The sequence below is a fragment of the Nycticebus coucang genome, chromosome 7 (assembly GCF_027406575.1).
Source record: "Nycticebus coucang isolate mNycCou1 chromosome 7, mNycCou1.pri, whole genome shotgun sequence".
Taxonomy (NCBI): domain Eukaryota; kingdom Metazoa; phylum Chordata; class Mammalia; order Primates; family Lorisidae; genus Nycticebus; species Nycticebus coucang.
In genome coordinates, this window is record NC_069786.1 from 70,373,215 (window position 1) to 70,394,530 (window position 21,316).

At 38.4% G+C, this 21,316-nt stretch overlaps 1 protein-coding gene across 1 annotated transcript in view; it reads right to left on the reverse strand.

The window, feature by feature from the left end:
* OLA1 (Obg like ATPase 1) overlaps positions 1 to 21,316 on the reverse strand; it is a 183,253-nt gene that overhangs the window by 5,705 nt on the left and 156,232 nt on the right. The window contains exons 8-9 of the mRNA XM_053597129.1: positions 1,661 to 1,801; positions 771 to 867 (exon numbers count right to left, since the gene is read on the reverse strand). Coding sequence (XP_053453104.1) covers positions 771 to 867; positions 1,661 to 1,801 — 238 coding nt within the window. The remainder of the gene's footprint in view (positions 1 to 770; positions 868 to 1,660; positions 1,802 to 21,316) is intronic.

The window sequence follows — 21,316 nt, forward strand, 5'->3', positions numbered from 1 at the left end:
TGGCATTATTTTTATATTCTGTAATATACTACTAGGATTACATAGATTTCAAAATATTTTTCAATAGTAATACTATATTCCAACATATTTACATTTTAAAGCAAACCATTACAGTTCAGTTTCTATTGTCCTCTGGGAATAAATTAGTCATTCTCTCTGGCTGTACTGAGTATACATCAATATTTAAAATACATATCATATTTTTAAAGAAGACTGAACACGTAACACTAAAAATAAACATTACTTCCATGAATTCAAATAAAAAAGCATGAATTATTGTACATTGAGTTTAGCTTTTTGAGCCCAACTCTGTATCTATGAAGAGCATAATGATGTCATATTGCTTTTATTGCTGAAAATGTAATCCGAGCAAAGCAAAGGAGGAAAGAACCACCCGCAACCCAAACAAACTTAGCGAATACAAAATGAAAAGCAACATCAATTTCACTGCAGACAAACCCAGTCACACAGATTAAGCAAGCACAATACTGGTGCGTCTTATCTCTGACCACAGGAGGAGGGTAGACAGATTCTACAGGATGAAGAAATTCAGACTATGTAATAGGCAGAATCAATTGTTACCTGCCTCAATCAATGCCGCTCCACTTTCACTGTTCAGCAGCTCACAAATAATTAAAGTTATCCTGGACAAAAACCTCATCTGTAATGACTAGCTAACCGCCACCATGACAAACTTCAAAGTCAGTGATATCAATCTGAATTCAATAGTGTGGAACTGGATATAGCTGATGAATAAGTATGAATCTTACCCTGATGGTCCATGCACGCACTTCATCTGGGCCTGCAGTGAAAAAGTATTCTAGTTGGAGTGCTGCAAACCCAGCCTTAATGATCTTTGGCAAAGCACTGAAATAAAATGAAACAAATTCCTTCAACACATAAGTTGGTTGTGCCAGAAATCGGTATAGAGCTAAAATTATTCATTTCAAATGGAAAATGATAACAGATATTAGTAAATGATTATTCATCATTCATAATACAGTTGAAGAGGTCAGAAAGCAAGCAACTATTTGTAAAATCAGCCCTTCTAAAATTGGATTTAGGGTGGCGCCTGTGGCTCAAGGAGTAGGGCGCTGGTCCCATATACCGGAGGTGGTGGGTTCAGGCCCAGCCCCGGCCAAAAAAAAAAAAAAATTGGATTTAATTGTATTAACCTGAAGATAGCATTTTTGAATTGTTTACTATTAAAAAAAAGAAAAATCAGGCCTACTCATTTTACAATTATTTTCATCCAATATTAATTATTTCCAGGACCTGGGCTATGCAAGCAAAATTTTTGATTGAAATCCAATATTCGAACAATATGTTACTCTTACTCAGAAAAAATTACGGCAACTGATTTACCCCTTTCCCTCCCCCACTGAACATGACGAAAGAGTTTTGGCGATCATTCCTCCTCAAAAATATACATAACTAATACCTATGTTATAATTAAAACACTGTACGGAGATGACAGATGACAGTTAAAAACTTAATTTAAAATAAATCTTTTCACTCTGTCTCATGGTAAAGAAAGGAGAAGATTCCCTCTTTATAATGGTAATTACTCTGTCATTTATTATTCTATCAGCGCAAGCAATTAAATTACTGCAAGGAAATAGTTGATAATAAAGTGTAGGGAAAATGAATGCTAATTAACCTTTGTGTCATGTTCGCTTCCAGATACTTCTGTCTCTCCTCAGCACTCAATTCTTGCAACTTGAGTTCCAAGGCCCCACTAAAAGGAATGACCAAGGCACCTGGGTCATACTTGTCCACCCACTCTTTAATTTTTATCAACCTGTAGACAAAAAAGGGCACAACATTATCTTGTAGTGCATGCATGACTGTACCACATTCATTATTATCAAGTAGCACATACATATTCATAAGAATTGCACGGTTTTATGATGCCATCTTTTTGTGTATAGCTTTCCAAGGTCAAGGCATTAACAGGCAGCGACTGCTTCAGGTATACGCCATAATATTTTACTGTAACCTACTTTTACTTTAGCACATTATCTATGGGAACTATTACACAAATATTTTAAAACTTTTTTTAGTTATACGAAAATTGTTCAGCATTAACACCTATACTCTTGAATAAAGCTTCAATTTTTTATAGTTTCTTATTTTCCTTACTTTACAAAGCAAATTTTAAAAGGGGGAAAATAAAAGTTTTGTTTGTACAAGAAGAATCACACCTAAAAATGCCAGCTAATTTCAAACAATCCCTGACAAATAATTCCTTCTATCTAGATATCAACACGCCTGGTTTAGTTCCTTCTTAATCTAACAGAACTTACAGTAATCACTGGTCTCGAGGGGGGATTTTTGTTAGTTAAACATGAAGAAATACAGATTTACAAATATAGTTGATCATGTACACACTGTTGTTCTGAAACTGACTTTTGTAGGAACATGTATAAAAGAACTGCAGAGGAAATAAATTCTTTTAATCATAAAAGACTTGGGAAGCCAAATCAGGTGGGAAACTGATACTAGTTGTTACCTGAAAAGACATTATTGAGTCTTTTCTTTTCAAAGCATGGAGTATTTTGGTAAAGTAACAAATAGAATATAGATGAAATAAGTATAGTTAATATATTAACTAGGTTCAGATCCTACCATTTGCCTAGCTTTTTATTTCTGGGCAGGTTACTGAATCTTTCTAAACCTCAGTTTCCTCATCTGTAAAAATGGATATAATATAGTGCATAACATATCATAAAGAACCTAGAAAAATAATGCCTATAAATGGCAAACAGGTAATTAACAGTAGTTACTATTATTAATTTTCACTCTCAGATAATCACAGCACATACACCTATAGTTCTGGAACTGAGTTTAGTATAGGATTGACTATAGAGTTCATTGAAATTTATATGAAAAAAATTTAACGTATGCCATAGTCTTACATAATTCCACTAGCCTCCTATATTTAGATAGAGGTTTTAATAGCTATTAGGGCAAAATATTGTGGCAGAATCCTTTAAATAGTCAATGTTAATGCCACTTTAGGAAGAGAAAAACAACGACTAAATCATAAATCCTTCAAAACTCAACTATCAAAGAAAATGGCAGGGGATCACAGTTATTAGAAAATTAAGAATATGTACTATTGTGCAGGATTTAGGATGAGAGAAAGGAATGAAAAATTCACAAAACAGTATATACATGCTTGTTATATAAAAGTAACTACTTATTCAATGTTATTAGTGGGTTTTGATCTTTATATTTTTTCCTTTGTTCAGATCCTAAAAAATGGACCAACCTCTAATATTTTTTTTGGAATAAAGTATGTGGCCTTTAAAAATACAATTCAAACCAGATATTTCCTTATCCAAAATTATGAAAAATAGGCAAAAAAAGGGGGACTTAAATTGGTACTTCTGTCTATAATAATATAATGGGATTCTAGGTTACTTCACAGACTTATACACTGTTCTATACACAAACTAAACTCTATATTAAAGTGTTATCATCAGTGGTTTAGTAACATTTTCATTATACAAGTTAGAACCAAATATGTAATTAAAAGAAGATCACACACCACATATAAATTCAATGAAAGTGAAATAAAACAAATAAAAGGACAATATACACATAAAACAGATAAAAGGACAATATACACATATCATATAGATTTTGTTTCATAAATAGGGTCAATATAACTAATAAAATTAGAACTGTTATGAAACAACAAGATAAGAAATAATTACTTTGGCTAAAACATCAATTCAGAATAACAATAGTCTACCCTGTCATTCTAACAGCCTTTCCAGCAGAGTCCTTAGAGGGATTATTTGCATTCCTCAGGTGTTCTATTGTACAATTCAGATGAATAAAGACTTACAAATCATTCCTCTACCGCCAATGTGAGACTTTGATCTGGTGAATACACTATTGTACCTTAACTGTAATTGGCAAAAAACCTGACAGCGTAGAGCATCACAAGCTTAATAACAAAGGAGAATATCTCAAAGTGTTGACAGATGATCTTCATAATGCAGAAGCAGAGCTGGTAGATTTTAGCAGTAAATGAGCACTGAGGTCTAAAGGTCTCTAAAGTGACTGACATCAGACCTGCTATAGCCTCACTAAAAGAAAAAGGTACTGTCGCACTCTCCGTAAAGTGAGTTAGGCTCTTTGCCTGCAAGCTTCACTTTTGTGACTTTCACTGTCATAGAAAACACAGGGAAGATGAAAAGTGAGTTAGGTTCTTTGGCTGTCTGTTTTACTTTTGTGACTTTTACTATCAAACAAAAGTAAGAAATGTCCCAAAGTGATTTTCAATTATATATTTGAAATAAGCCTTGGGTAATTAAAATATACAACTCAATTTTAAGATTATAGACTGAAATATATATAATATAACCACTAGGTCTGATGGCTACAAATGTGTGTTAATGAGAGGCCAAGATCACAAGTTTGAACCCCACAGGGACCAGTTACCTTTTGCAGAAAAATGTCTAATCTCTTGCTACAAACCATACCCCAAACTGTAGCTAGTCATTTCAAAAATGTATGCTACTGGCACCTGAGGTACATAGAAAATTGAAGTTGAGCTCAGTACCACTACTAAAAAAAATGCCAAGCACATTCTGTTAAAGTGACTGAATAATAATCTCCATGTACAAATGATAGCAAATGTTGAAAGAAAGCCATCTAAATGTTAGTGACCAATGTGATGATGACATTTACCACAGAATATCAAATTATGGGGGGGGAGGGGAAGAAGGAACAGTAAAGACAGAAGGATCCCGAAGAAGAGTCTACTCCTCTAAACTGACTTTCGTAATCAACAGATCATTCCAAGGGGATCCATCCTTCTCCATGAGGTGCCAAACCACATTTGATTTCCTCAGAGTCTTATGAGTGACAAATAGAAACTGTCATTAGTTGTATTCTTCTCCATGGTAGTGATTCTATAGCAAGGGGACAAAGCTGGGACAACTAGTTTTAGATTAAAAGGGTGATGCTTTGAGATACACTGGCACATTGTGATTTGTAGATGCTTAAGCAGAATAAGATCTTTAGCATTCAATTTCCAAAAGATTGTGTCCCAAATTTACTCTTAGTTTTATAATCTGACCCTCTTAGCCAGTCTTAAAATTCCAGATATTTCAAAATTTGATTTTCCTAGGATTAGTTTACATATTTTTTCCCCAGGAACTAATTTTATTACTAAAAATTCTATTTCTTTTGCAAATCTACCTGTTCTTTTTGAGTAATATTTTACTCTAATACATTCTTTGTCCCTTTTAACATTAACTTACAAGTTCTCTTCAGACTACTTTTGAGTTCTAGTTTCTTGGGTATACCTCCTCCCCTCACACCTGGTCATCCAGTAATGACATCTCAGGACTGTTGGTTCCTGCATATGGGCTGTGTATGTGAAGAGGGGGTCATTTTGGGTGCTGCATATTCCAAGGGAGTCTGGTGGTCCCTTGGGTTGAAATGCATTTATGAGTTTCATGGTTGCTCCTTCTGGGGAGAGATCTATGGAATCCCAGATTCTGGGTCAGTTTATACCAACCTGTGGGTTGCGACCCACAGGAACTGTATTAAAGGGTCACGGCATTAGGAAGGTTGAGAACCACAGGCTTATTGTTTCTGTACTAGGTTATGGGTAATGACTGTAATAGTGCAGTCCCGATCTCTAATTTCCTGAGAATAATAGTTTTCTCCCTTGCATGAAAGGGATAGGGAATATTTTTTAGAATCAGATCGTGGAATTGATAGTTTGTTGTAGGCTTTGTAAGTGAGGCTAATTCCAGTGTCAATAGCCTTGAACCCAGACCTTGACTCGTGCTCTGATAGAGACTAAAGCATCAAAACCACACAGTAGTCTCTTTTTATCCAAGGCGGAGTATGTTTCAAGACACCCCAGTGGATGCCTGGAACCTTGTATAGTACCAAATTCTATATATATTATGTCTTATACTCGTTAAAGTCGAGAATTTTCCACTTTTTCACTTAAAGTTAGCACTTTATGGCTTACCTTTGGCATATCCAAATTGCCAGCATCACTACTCTTGTGCTTTGGGGCCATTATTAAGTAAAATAAAAGACACTTGAACACAAACACTGAGATACCCTGACAGCCTGATAACCAAGATGGCTACTAAGTGACTAACCAGCAATGTCTACGGCCCGGCGTGTGGATGCCCTGAACAAAGGTATGACTCACATCCTGGGTGGGATGGAGCAGGGCAGCATGAGATTTCATCATGCTATTTAGAATGGTGAGCAATTTAAAACTTAGGAATTGTTTATTTCTGGAATTTTTCATTTAATATTTTTAGACTATGATTGACCTCCAGTAATTGAAACTGCAGAAAGCAAAATTGCAGATAGGAGGAGGAACTACCTCATCAGCCCAGTTTTCCCTTGAAGGCCAGGTGCCGTCAATTCCCTGTCTACTGTCACAGCTTCTTCTTCTTGGTTTTGGCACCCAGAGAGTCCCTTTCCTTGTTTTAAAGTCCTGGTGTGTGTTCAAAACTACCACCCCACTCCACCAATAATACCACCCTCTTCTGGTTATTTTATCTGATGTTTCTATGCACTGGGAACAAGAAGGGACCTTCTAAATGAGCTCAGTCGACCATCTTAACTGCAAGTTCTCCATACTATAGTATGGAGCCCTGAAACCTTGCCCACTTTGTAGTGCTCAACACAAAAACTTGCACTTTTTTTGACCACCCCCTACAGTAGGAAATAGATTTTATTTACACTTTGACTCAAGCATATGGTATATAGACATATTATTTTTATACATATATCTAAACTGAACCAGGTTTTAATAAACAATCCTTACCTTTGTAGAGAGAATGGAACAATCTCAACAGTCTTATTTGATATGTTGCATAAAATATAAATTCTTGCAACTTAACATACTCCCTGAAATAGTTTCTCTAACATACTTTAATAAGAACTTTGCCTTCTTTTCCATGCCTCATGCCCTTCTAGTCTTTCAACTACCCCTATCCACTCAAATTCTAATTCTATTTTCTGAAAATCTTTAAAGATGGGTCAATCTAGCACTAAAGGCAAGTTATGTTACCATTTGTAGTATCTTTGTTAAACATTAGGACTTTCTCAAATCTACTTATTCTGATTAGTAACATCAAAGTAAATCTAAAATCTTTAAAAAACGTTACGTGTGGTATTATGAGACCCTACACACACACCTTACATAGTTTTCTATGTGAATCTTTGTCTTCACTTTTTAAAAAAATCAGCAATAACTTTTTTTTTTTTTAATTAAATCACAGCTGTGTACATTAATGCGATCATGGGGCACCATACACTGGTTTTATAGACTGTTTGACACATTTTCATCACACTGGTTAACACAGCCTTCCTAAGCAATGACATCTTGCTTTTGACTATATATATATAACTGGTGGCAAGAGCCATGTCAATATTCACAAAATGATGTAACTTACACAAAAGAGGCTCCAGGGCTGGTTAATGCAGTGACTTCATATCATTCATTCAAGGTCATTAAGGACCTTGCCTTTACTAAGCTCGCTCCCCTAATGCTGCCTGTGATATGGATGTGCCCTTAAAACAGAGGGGCACTAATAAACATGGAGGTCATTTCTACTCTCCTGGAAGATTTACTCATTCCTATTACAACTTCTCAGAGTCCTGAAGAATGATTTCAAGATATTAGTCTTCTTTTCAATTTTCCACATATTACCACTGCAAATTAATGTCAACTTACAGTGTTAACTTGTAAATTGTTACAGAAAGTTTATAATGAAAGACTGCACTAAAATTAATACCATAAACAATATATAAACTGAAATATGTCATAAATAATATTCTTTTCAAGTAAAAATATTGGCTCAATTTATAATGTTAACCTATAAACCTGTTACAGCAGATTTATATTGAATACACTAAAAACACCACAAGTTACAAACTAAAATTTATAAGTAATATTCTTTGAAAGTCAAAAAATTAGTTATAGAAAATCCAAAATTCTTTTTTTTTTTTTTTGAGACAGTCTTACTTTATCACCCTGGGTAGAATGCCGTAGCATCACAGCTCACAGCAGCCTCCAAATCCTGGGCTTAGGCGATTCTCTTGCCTCAGCCTCCCGAGTTGCTGGGACTACTTGTAGGCACCTGCCACAACGCCTGGGTATTTTTTTGTAGCAGTTTGGCCAGGGCCGGGTTTGAACCCGCCACCCTTGGTATATGGGGCCAGTGCCCTACCCACTGAGCCACAGGCGCCTCCTGAAAATCCAAAATTCTTTAAAAAATTATTAAAATATCTTTATTGAAGTGGCCTGAGGTGATCTGTGAAAATGGTTCACTATTCACTTGACCCAGAAAACCCCACAAAGTCATGCAAGTCAAGAGGCTCAAATCTTCATGTTCACTTTAAGAACACATGGGAAACTGCCCAGGCCATCAAGGGTATGCAAATATGAAAAGCCACTAAGTATCTGAAGGATGTCACCTTAAAGAAACAATGTGTACCATTCTGATCTTACAATGGTGGAGTTGGTAGGTGTGCCGAGGGCAAACAGTGGGGCTGGACACAGGGTCAGTGGCCCAAAAAGAGTGCTGAATTTTTTTTTTTTTTGTAGAGACAGAGTCTCTAGAGTGCCCTGGTATCACACGGCTCACAGCAACCTCTAACTCCTGGGCTTACGCGATTCTCTTGCCTCAGACTCCCGAGCAGCTGGGACTACAGGCGCCCACCACAACGCCTGGCTATTTTTTTGTTGCAGTTTGGCCGGGGCTGGGTTTGAACCCGCCACCCTCGGCATATGGGGCTGGCGCCCTACTCACTGAGCCACATGCTTAAAAATGCAGAGAACAATGCTAAACTTAAGGGTTTAGATGTAGATATCCAAGTGAACTTGAGCATATCCAAGTGAACAAAGCACCCAAGATGCGCCGCTGAACTTACAGAGCTCTTGGTGACATTAACCCATACCCGAACCCCCCTGCAACATTGAGATGATCCTTGATGAAAAGGAACAGATTGTTCCCGAACCAGAAGAAGAGGTAGCACAGAAGAAAAAGATAATCCAGAAGAAACTGAAGAAACAAAAACTTACAGCACTGGAATAGATGCAACATAAAATAAATGCAAATAACAGTAAAATAAAATAAAATATCTTAATTTTAATTTTATTTCTCCTTGTAAACATTCTTTGAATAAAGGTTATTAAGAAAGTCAGGGGGCGGCAGCTGTGGCTCAAAGGGTAGGGTGGTGGCCCCATATACTGAGGGTGGCGGGTTCAAAACTGGCCTCAGCCAAACTGCAACAAAAAAATAACTGGGCGTTCTGGTGGGCGCCTGTAGTCCCAGCTACTCAGGCGGCTAAGGTAAGAGAATCACCTAAGCCCAAGAGCTGGAGGTTGCTGTGAGCTGTGACGCCATGGCTCTCTACTGAGGGTGACAAAATGAGACTTTGTCTCAAAAAAAAAAAAAAAAAAAAACTCTGGGGTTACAGAAACAGGAAGTAAAAAGAAATACTAAAAAAAGCTGGTGTAATTGACTGTCTGGAAGGAATTCTAATCCTTCTTCTAAAAGAGAGCTCTATCTTTGATGTATATAAGTATTCTTGCCTTACTCCATGGAACTATATAGAATAATAATTGTACCTTTGCTATTTAAAGTATCACCACATATTTGGGTGTGTGGTAGAAATACAGAATCTTGGGCCCCACTGCAGACCAGAATCTGCACTTTAACAAGATCCTCAGGCAACTCACATAGATATCGAACATTCAGAAGCACTGAATTTGAAAATAAAAACACATGAACTGAAAGCATGGGACTGTCTGAGATGACTATGCAGACCAGCTGATTATTAAGCTGATGTTGATTATCTAACCCACTGATATAAGGGAGAGTGATAGAAAAATTCCTGCTTATACCTCTCAGTTTAATTCAACTGAGAAAAGGAATAAGTGACTAGTACTTCAGGAAGCATAAGAAAAATATTTGCTCTGAATCCTCTGTAATGTTGAAGTTTCAGTAAAAATAATTAACTAGTTTAGACAGAATTCCTAATTTTACTGGTTTCTTAATTTACCACTGCTCTTAGTAATTCTGTCTAAACTAGTTAATTTAGACAAAGTGTTACAAGTTAACTTTCTTTGTTAACAAAGAAAGTTAACTTGTAACACTATAAGTTGTCTTTCTTTCTTTTCTTTTTTCTTCCCTTCCTTCCTCCTCCCCCCCGCCCCCCGCCCCGCCCTACCCTTTTTTGAGACAGGATCTCAGTCACCAGGCTGGAGTGCAGTGACTCCATCATAGCTCACTGCTCACTGCAGCCTGCAGCCTCAACTCTTAGGCTCAGGTGGTCTTTGAGCTTCAGGCTCCTAAGCAGCTGAGAGAGCACCAGGCAATTACGCCTTTTACTCTAATAAGCTTCAATACCTGGAAAAACACCTGTAGTAAGTTAGCTTTGGAGTCTGGGTTCAGAATATAAGAAGTGATCCCAGCAGAGAGAACATTATGAAATCTAAATTTATATTAAGTGAAAGAAAATATTAATACAAAATTTTTCTTGTAAGGACCACACAGAACCATTGTCTAAAAAGCCTTGTTTGGCCAGGCATGGTGGCTCACGTCTGTAATCCTAGCACTCTGGGAGGCCAAGGCGGGTAGATTGCTTGAGCTCAGGAGTTTGAGACCATCCTGAGCAAAAGCGAGACCCTGACTCTACTAAAAATAGAAAAACTGAGGCAAGAGGATCGCTTGAGCCCAAGTTAGAAGTTACTGTGAGCTATGACACCCAGCACTCTAATCAGGGCGGCAGCTTGAGACTCTGTCTCAAAAAAAAAAAAAAAAGCCTTGTTCATTCTACAGTCACTATAATAAAGCTCTCTCTGTGTGTGTCTGTCTGTGTGTGTGAAGGGAAATAAATTCTAGAGAAACAGGCATTTCTTTTTCAGCAAATAAAAATTGGATTTCAGGCGGTTTTGAGGATTAAAAAGCTTTCAGACACTATCACAGTGATAGTGATAACTGGAAGGCTATCACAAATATGATAAGTGTTATGACAAGCAGGCAACTTTAAAAGCAAATCAGAAAAATGAGAATACACTTATTCTAACCCTTTGGGCTCACCATGACTCCAGGATTTCATACGCTTAAAAAAATACATACAATTAATTTATATGTGATGAACATGTAACAGCTTTATAGAAATAGTTTCTACCTTTAGCAAAAAAGCCTCCTTAAAAAAAAGTTCTTCAAAATGACTAAGTGGTAAGGAAACATCAGAGTAAATTCTAATTAGTTTGAGTCAATCATAGATTTTCATTCTCCAGCTGGCAAGTGGTTTGAGAGCAGGCAGGTGAACCATTCTGGGCAAAGGAGCCAATGGGGCATGAGGGAGAAACCTGTTAGAGGTTGAGGAAAAGGTTCCAAAAGGTTCCTTTGGCTCTTAAAAAGAGAAAAGAGTCTTCTGGACATGACTTCAGATCATGCCCCTGGACCTCTGGCAGGCATGTTTGCGACTTTAAGAATGGAAGTGGGGAAAGATGGGGAAAAACACTGGGTCTCAATATCACAGGAACATTGAATTTACCAACACAAGAGACTAACTACCTTGTATTTTACTATTTTGGGATTGTCCTTGTTATTTGTAGCATCCTGATGCCACTAATGATGACACTTTGGGGTTACCCTAATTTAAATATATGACTGAAGCTCTCCTTAACTGGTCTACCTCCAATTTGTTCTTTAAGATGCAAAGAGCTATTTTAGAGCTTTCCCTGAGCCCCCACATGAACAGAAGCTATCAACACATTCCACTCTACACAATACATGGCCTATTTCCTTATTTATCTCTTCCCGCTATAGAAAAAACTTCTGGAGATCAGGGACTATGTCTTTGTTGCCTGCTTTATTCACAGAACCCTCCTAGCATAGTGCCTGGCACATAGTAGATGCTTAAACATGTCTGAATGGATAGTTAGGTGGAGCCAGCTTTAGCTAATACTACATAGCTGAGTGATTCCACCCAGTTATTTAATACATATATCTCTTACCTTTACCTTTAATTTACTCATCTGCAACTGGTCTAGATAAGCAGAGGTGTCCAACTTGCAGCCGAAAGCTCTATATGCTGATTTTGTGAGGACTTTTTTTGCTTATCCATGGTATTTGATATGAAAAGTATGCATGAACCTTTTCCCTTTCTTCTTTCTTCTTTGCTAATCAGCTTTTGTTAGTATTTGTGTATTTATTTTTTAGAGACAGTCTCTCTTTATCGCCCTCGGTAGAGTGCAGTGGCATCACAGTTCACAGCAACCTCCAACTCCTGTGCTTAAGCGATTCTCTTGCCTCAGCCTCCCGAGTAGCTGGGACTACAGGCACCTGCCAGAACGCCTGGCAATTTTTTTGCTGCAGTTTGGCTGGGGCTGGGTTTGAACCCGCTACCCTCGGTATATGGGGCTGGCACCCTACTCACTGAGCCACAGGTGCCACTCCAGTGTTTGTGTATTTAACGTGTGGCCCAAGACCATTCTTATCCAATGTGCAGCAGAGAAAAAAAGGTTAGACACCCCTGCCCTAAAGGATTTCCTGAGCTGCTTGGAGGAGAAAGGGTAGGAAGAGTAAGGGAGAAACAGTAATTTGGACCCTCCACTCTCGGATGTCCACAAGAGCTATTTCATTTTTACATGCTGGGTGTCTACATAAGATATCATCTGAAGACAGAGTTATGTTATTTTTAATGACTCCAAAGTTTCCTGGCTGCGTACTTTGCTCACGCCTGCAATCCTAGCACTCTGGGAGGTGGAGGTGGGTGGATAGCTCGAGCTCATAAGTTCAAAATCAGCCTCAGCAAAAATCGAGACCTTGTCTAAAAATAGAAAAACAAAAAAACTGAGGCAAGAGACTCGCTTGAGCCCAAGAGTCGGAGGTTGTGGTGAGATATGATGTCCCAGCACTCTACCCAGGGCGACAGCTTGAGAGTCTTCTCAAACAAACAAACAAAAACAAAGTTATCTGATTGAATTACCCTTTTCAAATGGAAAATTCTATCCCTTTGTGGCATATGCCAAAAATCAAACAAGTAGGAATGCTGAAATCTTCAGGCACTTCATTGAGATTTCTGCTTAAATGCTACTTTTCAACACCTTTAAAAAAAACCAGTCTCTCTCTTCCCACTTCTTGTCATTTTCTATTATATCATTTTTATTCACAGCACTTACAGTATTAAGTACTTAATGTTTATTGTCTTCCGAGTAGCATCAGTGGACCCACCTGACGAGTTACTAGGGCAAAGGACTTTCTAGATGTTTTGTTCATGCAGTGTCTCCAGCCCCACCTATACCAGTGCTTGGTGCAAGCAGAAGCTCAATAAATGCTAGGTGGATCAATGACTAGGAATGAATTAAGTTGAAATAATCTAAAAAAGATTAGGTCAAAGAACATTGAGAAGCAAATATGATTCTTTATGGACCCTCTCTTCCTGTCTTCTGCCAGGGTCAACCTTTAGAACTCAGCTATAATTATCTTGACCACTGGAGGTATGCTTATTTTTTAGCTAGAATGGTGAAGTAAAAATCACAAGAACAAACCTGACAAAGGATACCTAGTTGCTATAAAGCTATATAAATAAAAATTTCTAGTGCACTGTGGGTTATTTTCATTTCCAAGTTATACCTGTGGTTTAAACTACTACAATTCAATTCTCAACCATCAAGCTACTAACCACACTGAGATTCATTGTGAACGTATCAAACACCTCAAACTTACAGAGGCTTCCTGAATCTCAGACTTCTTACCCCACTCAAGGGGTAAGATGTATATTCATACTAAGTTAAGTACTAAGTAAAGATGTATATTCATACTAAGTGGGCCCAAGTAGGTTACATTTTGTTGTTGTTGTTTTTTGGTATATAGAAATAATTTTAGGCTTGGCACCTGTAGCTCAGCAGTTAGGGCGCCATCCACATACACCGAGGCAGGCTGGTTTGAACCCAGCCCGGGTCTGCTAAACAACGACAACTGCAAAAAACAAGAAAGAAAGAAAAATAGCTGGGCATTGTGACGGGTGCCTATAGTCCCAGCTACTTGGGAGGCTGAGGCAAGAGAATCTCTTAAGCCCAAGAGTTTGAGGTTGCTGTGAGCTGTGACACCGTGGTACTCTATCAAGGGCGACATAGTGAAACTATGTCGTTAAAAAAAAAAAAATTATGGGCAGCGCCTGTGGCTCAAGGAGTAGGGCGCTGGTCCCATATGCCGGAGGTGGCGGGTTCAAACCCAGCCCCGGCCAAAAAAAAAAAAAAATAACCACAAAAAAAAAATTATTTTCTTAATGCAGTATACATTCAATCATTCTTACAGTGTATAATATATAAATTATGCACATTAAAAAATTAAGAGCAGTGGCCCAGCATTGTAGCTCACGCCTGTAATCCTAGCACTCTGGGAGGCTAAGGCTAGAGGATCGCTTGAGATCTGGAGTTTGTGACCAGCCTGAGCGAGGGTGAGACCTATCTCTACCAAAACCAGAAAAATTACCCAGGTGTGGTGGCACACACCTATAGCTCTAGCATATCGGGAGGCTGAGGCAAGAGGATCACTTGAGCCAGGAGTTTAAGGCTGCTATGAGCTATGATGATTCCACCGCACTCTACCCAAGGGGACAGAGTGAGACTGTCAGAAAGAAAGAAAGAAAAGAAAGAAAGAGAGAAAGAGAAAAAGCAAGTGAGCAAAAAGGCTTTAGCTTTATAAATCTGAACAAATATGACATCTACACACTTAAATGAAGTACAGAGTCCATTCTACATGCTTAATACACTTAATATGCTAGAGTGCTCTCCTTTGGTTACTGAAATTCCATGTGTTGAGGCATAGAATAGATCCAAAAGATACTTCCAGACGTACCTTTATTGTACTACATTTTTAGAATTTCTGGCTCTGTGCCTGTAGCTCAAGTGGCTAAGGCACCAGCCATACACCAGAGCTGGCAGGTTCAAATCCAGCCTGAACCTGCCAAACAACAATGACGACAACTACAACCAAAAAATAGCTGGGTGTTGTGGTGGGCACCTGTGGTCCCAGCTACTTGGAAGGCTGAGGCAAGAGAATCGCTTAAGCCGAGGAGTTGGAGGTTGCTGTGAGCTGTGATGCCATAGCACTCTACCCAGGGTGACAGCTTGAGGCTCTGTCTCAAAAAAAAAAAAAAAAAGAATTTCCGTTCTTTCTATTCTCCTTTTTAGAGAGGGGACTTTTTCTCTTTAAAAGCAAGAAGAACTTTAAGTCTGCCTTTCATTGGATGGCCTGAGCATAACAAGCTCTATGGCTAACTCTGTTACTAAATCAACCTCCATGCCTTGATTAATGGCTAATTTTGCCACTCTCATTGCAACCAGTCCCTCTACTAGGAATAATTGCCAAAAACAATTAGGTTACAATATTTGCGTTTGTTAGGTAGAAGTCCCTGTTGTAGTTGTGTCCCACATCCAGGAGGTGTGCCATATACCCTTATATTGTGCCCATTAGGTGGGAGCACGCTGATATCACCCCCTTCCCCCCGTCCCCTCAGCTTCAATTTTCTCCTGTGTGGGCATGTATGAGTTCATTTACTGGCTTCATATTAGTATTGAGTACATTGGATACTTGCTTTTCCATTCTTATGATATTTTACTAAGAAGAATGTGGTTCAACTCCATCCTGGTTAATACAAAAGATGTAAAGTCTCCATCTTTTTTAATAACTGGTATTAATTATATGAATAGTATTCCATGGTGTATGTATACCGCAGTTTATTAATCCATTCATGGGCACTTGGGCTGTTTCCACATCTTGTGATTATAAATTGAGCTGTGATAAACAATCTAGTAGTACAGATGTCCCTATGATAAAATAATTTTTTTCTTCTGAGTAAATGCCTAGTAATGGGATTGCAGGATTGGTTAATCGTTTTTGTTGTTGTTGTTGTTTGTTTTTTTTTTTTTGTAGAGACAGAGTCTCACTATACCGCCCTCAGGTAGAGTGCCGTGGCGTTAGACGGCTCACAGCAACCTCCAACTCTTGGGCTTACATGATTCTCCTGCCTCAGCCTCCTGAGCAGCTGGGACTACAGGCGCCCACCACAACGCCCGGCTATTTTTTGGTTGCAGTTTGGCCGGGGCTGGGTTTGAACCCGCCACCCTCAGCATATGGGGCCGGCGCCCTACTCACTGAGCCACAGGCGCTGCCCCTGTTGTTTGTTTTTTTAAGACAAGAGTATGACTTTGTCACCCTCCGTACAATGCTGTGTTGTCAAAGCTCAAGCAACATCTAACTCTTGGGCTCAAGCGATTCTCTTGTCTCAGCCTCCCAAGCAGCTGGGACTATAAGTGCTGCCACAACACCCAGCTATTTTTTAAAGATGGGATCTCATCCTGGCTCAGGCTGGTCTCAAACCTGTGAGCTCAGGCAATCCACCCACCTGGGCCTCCCAGAGTGCTAGGATTACAGGTGTCAGCCATTGTGCCTGGGCCTCATGGTTATTTGATTTTTGACAAGGCTACCAAAACAATTCAATGAGTAAAGAATAGCCAACAGATTGTGCTTAGACAACCAGATATCCACATATGAAAATTAAAATGGCCCAAAGATCTAAATATGAGTTAACAATTAATTTTGTGTACCTAAAGACACTATAAAGGAAATGAAAAGATAGTTCACAGAATAGGAGAAAATACAGAAAACTACCTGTTATTTGAAACTTAAGCAACCAGCACTCTCAAGTAACTGGCAGGTAACCCAGCCAAAAACAAAAACAAAAAACCCAGAGTTTAAACTTGGCGCACCATGCTGTCAGTATGCCCATGCTTCATCCATCATGTGCGGGTCCCTTGTCTTCTCTGTAACAGTTTTAAGTGTTACTGTGTGTTACTTGAAGTTAAAAAAATATGGTAGTTAAGTTGAAAAGTGTATTGACTGCCGTTTAACTAAAATTGTACACTGTATATACAATGTTGTTTTATAACACAGTAAAGCTGTGTTATAGTAAGTGAAGTTTGTCTCTGCCTTAATTTGCTTTTAATTTGTGTATTTCAATAGTAACATCAAGTCAATACAGAGTTTATGGTATGGTATGGTATAGCATGGGTATAAGAATGAGGCCTATTTTTTTTTTTTTTTTTGAGACAGAGTCTCAAGCTGTCATCCTGGGTAGAGTGCTGTGGCATCACAGCTCACAGCAACCTCCAACTCTTGGGCTTAAGTGATTCTCTTGCCTCAGCCTCCCAAGTAGCTGGGACTACAGGCGCCCACCACAATGCCCCGCTATTTTTTTTTTTTTTGGTTGTAGTTGTCATCATTGTTGTTGGGCAGGCCCGGGTTGGATTCAAACCCGCCAGCTCCAGAGTATGAGGCTGGTGCCCTAGACGCTTGAGCTACAGGTGCTGAGCCAAATGAGGCCTATTTTTAATAGTAACTCTCAAGGAACCAGAAACTACATTTATCCAGAATTTACCAATCCCCATGGATACCAGGTAACAGAGATTTCTGTATTTGAAAATTATACATCTATGATAGGGGTTCAGTATCCAGAATATATAAAGAGAACTTTTACAACTCAACAATAAAAAGATAGAAACTAAATTTAAAAATAGGCAATGAAATTTGAATATACATGTCTCCCAGGAGGACATATAAATAGCAATAATTGCATAAAAAGATGTTCCTCCTCAGTCATTAGAACAACATAAATCAAAATCACAATGAGATAACCATTTCACATCCACAAAGATAGCTATAATTAAGAAGACAGACAAGGGCAGCGCCTGTGGCTCAAAGGAGTAGGGCGCCAGCCCCATATGCCAGAGGTGGCAGGTTCAAACCCAGTCCCGGCCGAAAACTGCAAAAAAAATAATAATAAAAAATAAAATAAAAAAAGAAATGTTAAAAAAAAAAAAAGAAGACAGACAACAAGTAGTATATCTATACCACAGAATATTATTCAGCCATAAGAAGAAGTTATTGATATAAGTTACAAATGGGTAAATATCAAAAATATTACGCTAAGTAAAAGAAGCTATACACAAAAGGCCATATGTTATATGATTCACTTTAAATGAAATAGCCTTAATAGGCAATTCCAAAGAGAAGTAGGTTAGTAGATGACAAAGGCTAGGTGGAGGAGGCAATGAGGAATGCTTGTTAGTGGGCACGCACGGGTTTCTTTTAGGGGTGTTAAAATGTTCTGGAATTAGTGTGATAGTAACACAACCCTATGAATATAGTAAAAACCACTGAATTGTGCATTTTAAAAGGAAGAATTTTGTGTGTGAATCATATCTAGAAAATTAAAAAAAACCCCTAAGATAACTAATCTAAAGATAAAAACCAGAAATGCTAACACTCCCCACATTGCAACCCTATTAATTTCTAACCTTCCTGCAGAGATAGCATGGCCAATAAAAAAGCAGAGATGTTTTAGTACGGCAGACATCAATTCAAATTACAGCTCAACTGCATACTATAGCTATAAGCTATAAGAACCTGAGGAAGCTATCTAAGCTTCTTGAACTTCAGTTTAATCACCTATAACAAAAATAATAACTACCCTCCCAGGCTGATATTAGCATTACAGTTCTTTGTATACAGGAGGCTTTCAAATATGTTTCCCCCAGGGGGCTGGAACCTTCAAATGTTAGTCCCCAATCTTAGCTGCCTCTGTCACTGAGTTGATCATTCTCAATAGTTACTGCAGGGTTAAAAATACTGTTAGATTAGCTGTGAGTAACGAATGGGATCTCTTTTTAAAAATCAGGTCTCCATATTTGAGAAGCCTTGCCTAACTGAATCTTTATAGGCAGGAAGGTAACTGGAAAGGAAAGAATTCAAGCACAATGACTGCAAAAATATATATTAAACAACTGTGTGTATTAATAAGCATGGCACTAGACCTTGGGGATGCAACTTTGAAAAAGGAATGTAGGAAGTGGGAAAAGAAATCAATACTTTTAATAGTCTTTCCAATTAAACACTTAAAACACTTTTCTCTGGTTAATTTGGTTAGAATAAGAAAAGGGGAAAAGGAAAGGTCTTTGTTCATAGCAGAGATAGAATTTTGTACGGCCAGTAATAAAGTCAGAAACTCCCAAGAGAAAGATAAATATGGATGTGTATGTCATTAACCCACTTGCAGACATATCCTTTCCCAAATGGATCCTGCTTCCTGAAGTTGTTCTTTTTTATTTTTTCAAGACAGAGTCTCTCTGTCGCCCTCAGTAGAGTGCTGTGTCGCATCATAGCTCACAGCAACCTCTAACTCTTGGGCTCAAGTGATTCTCTTGCTTCAATTCCCAAGTAGCTGGGACTACAGGTGCCTGCCACGATACTAGGCTATTTTTAGAGACAGGGGTCTCGCTCTTGGTTGGGCTGGTCTTGAACTCCTGAGCTCAGGCAATCCACCAGATTACAGGCATGAGCCACCTCGCCTGGCCCTTTGAAGTTATTCTTAATTCAAGCACCCTTTGGAGGGTGCTTCCAACAGGAGAATCTATTCCATGATCCCATTTACCCAAATCCTCTTACTATGTACCATGTGGAGTGTGAGGTCTGACAACTGACTTCACCAACTTACCACAACGTGCGAGATTTCCTAAGCATGGTGTATCAGTGTCTCACTCACAGCTGTGTTCAGTGGCAGTGTCTTGCTGAGTGGCATTCACTATTGCTGTATGCTTTTGTGTGCTGTCATGAGAATGTCGGAGCTTGAATTAGAGCAAAAAACAAACATTAAATTTCTTGTTAAACTTGGCAAGAGTGGAAGTGAAATTGGGAACATGTTAGTCCAACTTTATGGGGATAATGCCATGAAGAAAACACCAGTGTGCAAAAGGATTAAACGTTTTTTTTTTGAGGGGAGAGAAAGCATCACTGATGAAGAAAGGTCAGGGTGGTCAGCAACGAGCAAAACTGAAAACGTCTGGAACTGTGCATCAAAACCATCAGCTGATTCTGAAAAGTATAACAGACCAAGTAAAAATCAATAGAGAAACAGGAATATCTTAACTGAAAATCTTGGCCAACTCATGGCTTTTATATCACAATTTACCAGCTCACACAGCACTGTCTGTGAGGGAGTAAACTCATAACTGTATTGGAACACCCTCCCTGCTCACCTGATCTGGCCCCCAGTGACTTTTTCTTTACCTGAAGATAAAGGGAATATCGAAAGGAATGCATTTTGATGACATTCAGGACATCAAGGGCAATACCTAATAGCTTTGATAGCCATTCCAGAATGAGTTCCAGAATTGCTTTGAAGGGTGGACTGAGCATTGTGCACAGCTTCCCAGGGGCAGCCCTTCAAAGGTGACCACAGTGGTATTCAGCAATGAGTTATGTAGCACTTTCTCTAGGATGTTTGCGAACTTAATTGTCTGACTCATATATGTGAGTTTCATAAAGGAGTAGTCAGAGAAGGATACAAAGTCAACACAGTCATTGTCAAAAAAAAAAGTCACTGTTACTGGTTCTTTGAAGAAAAGGAATTTGAGGGCAGGGGAGAAACAAGAAGCTAACAAAGGAGTAGTGGCTCTTACACAAACTTTGATGGGTACAAACAGGTACGTGAAACTCAGAGAAGCTAGATGGAACTGTGTTAGATGAGAAATGAAATGCCTTGGAAAAATCACTTTCCAACCTTTTCCCTATCAGTGGTATGCATGCAACTGTGGCAAAACTTTCAGCTGCTTCTGAAAGACTTATTCTATCTTACAGAAATATTTATTCTAACATGATTTGGTGTTTATAGTATTATACAAAGTGCCAACTGGCTTAATGGAATATTTCTCCACAAGAAAAGAAATAATTGAGAGGTATCAGAGGAGATCCATAGCCACTGAGATTTACAGTTGGTTTCACAGCTTAGAGTTTATCTGAGTAATCAATAATAAGCGAAAGCCCATTATTTCACTGAAGAGACACTGTATACAAAATGAACTTTTGCAAATAAAATACAAAAGTTAATTTATTTTAAATAAAGGAATCTTAAACTCCCACTTCGCAAAGAAGGCAGTATAGAATATGGTTACAGAAGGCTGGGGCCAATACAGGAGGGATACTGGCCACATCATGGAACTTTGTAAAGTCTGTTTTCTCACCTATAAATGGAGATAATAATAGTAACTACTTCATAGGGTTGGTGATGAAGATTAAATAAAAAAGTACATGTAAAATTCTTAGCATGATATCTGATGCAAGGCAAGTGCTTAACATGTATTAGATATACTTATTATTTATAAAATAAAGAATGGCTTCCTCAATGCTCACATCATTATACATAAAGAGAAGTGTGTTGTATTTACCATTAATCAATT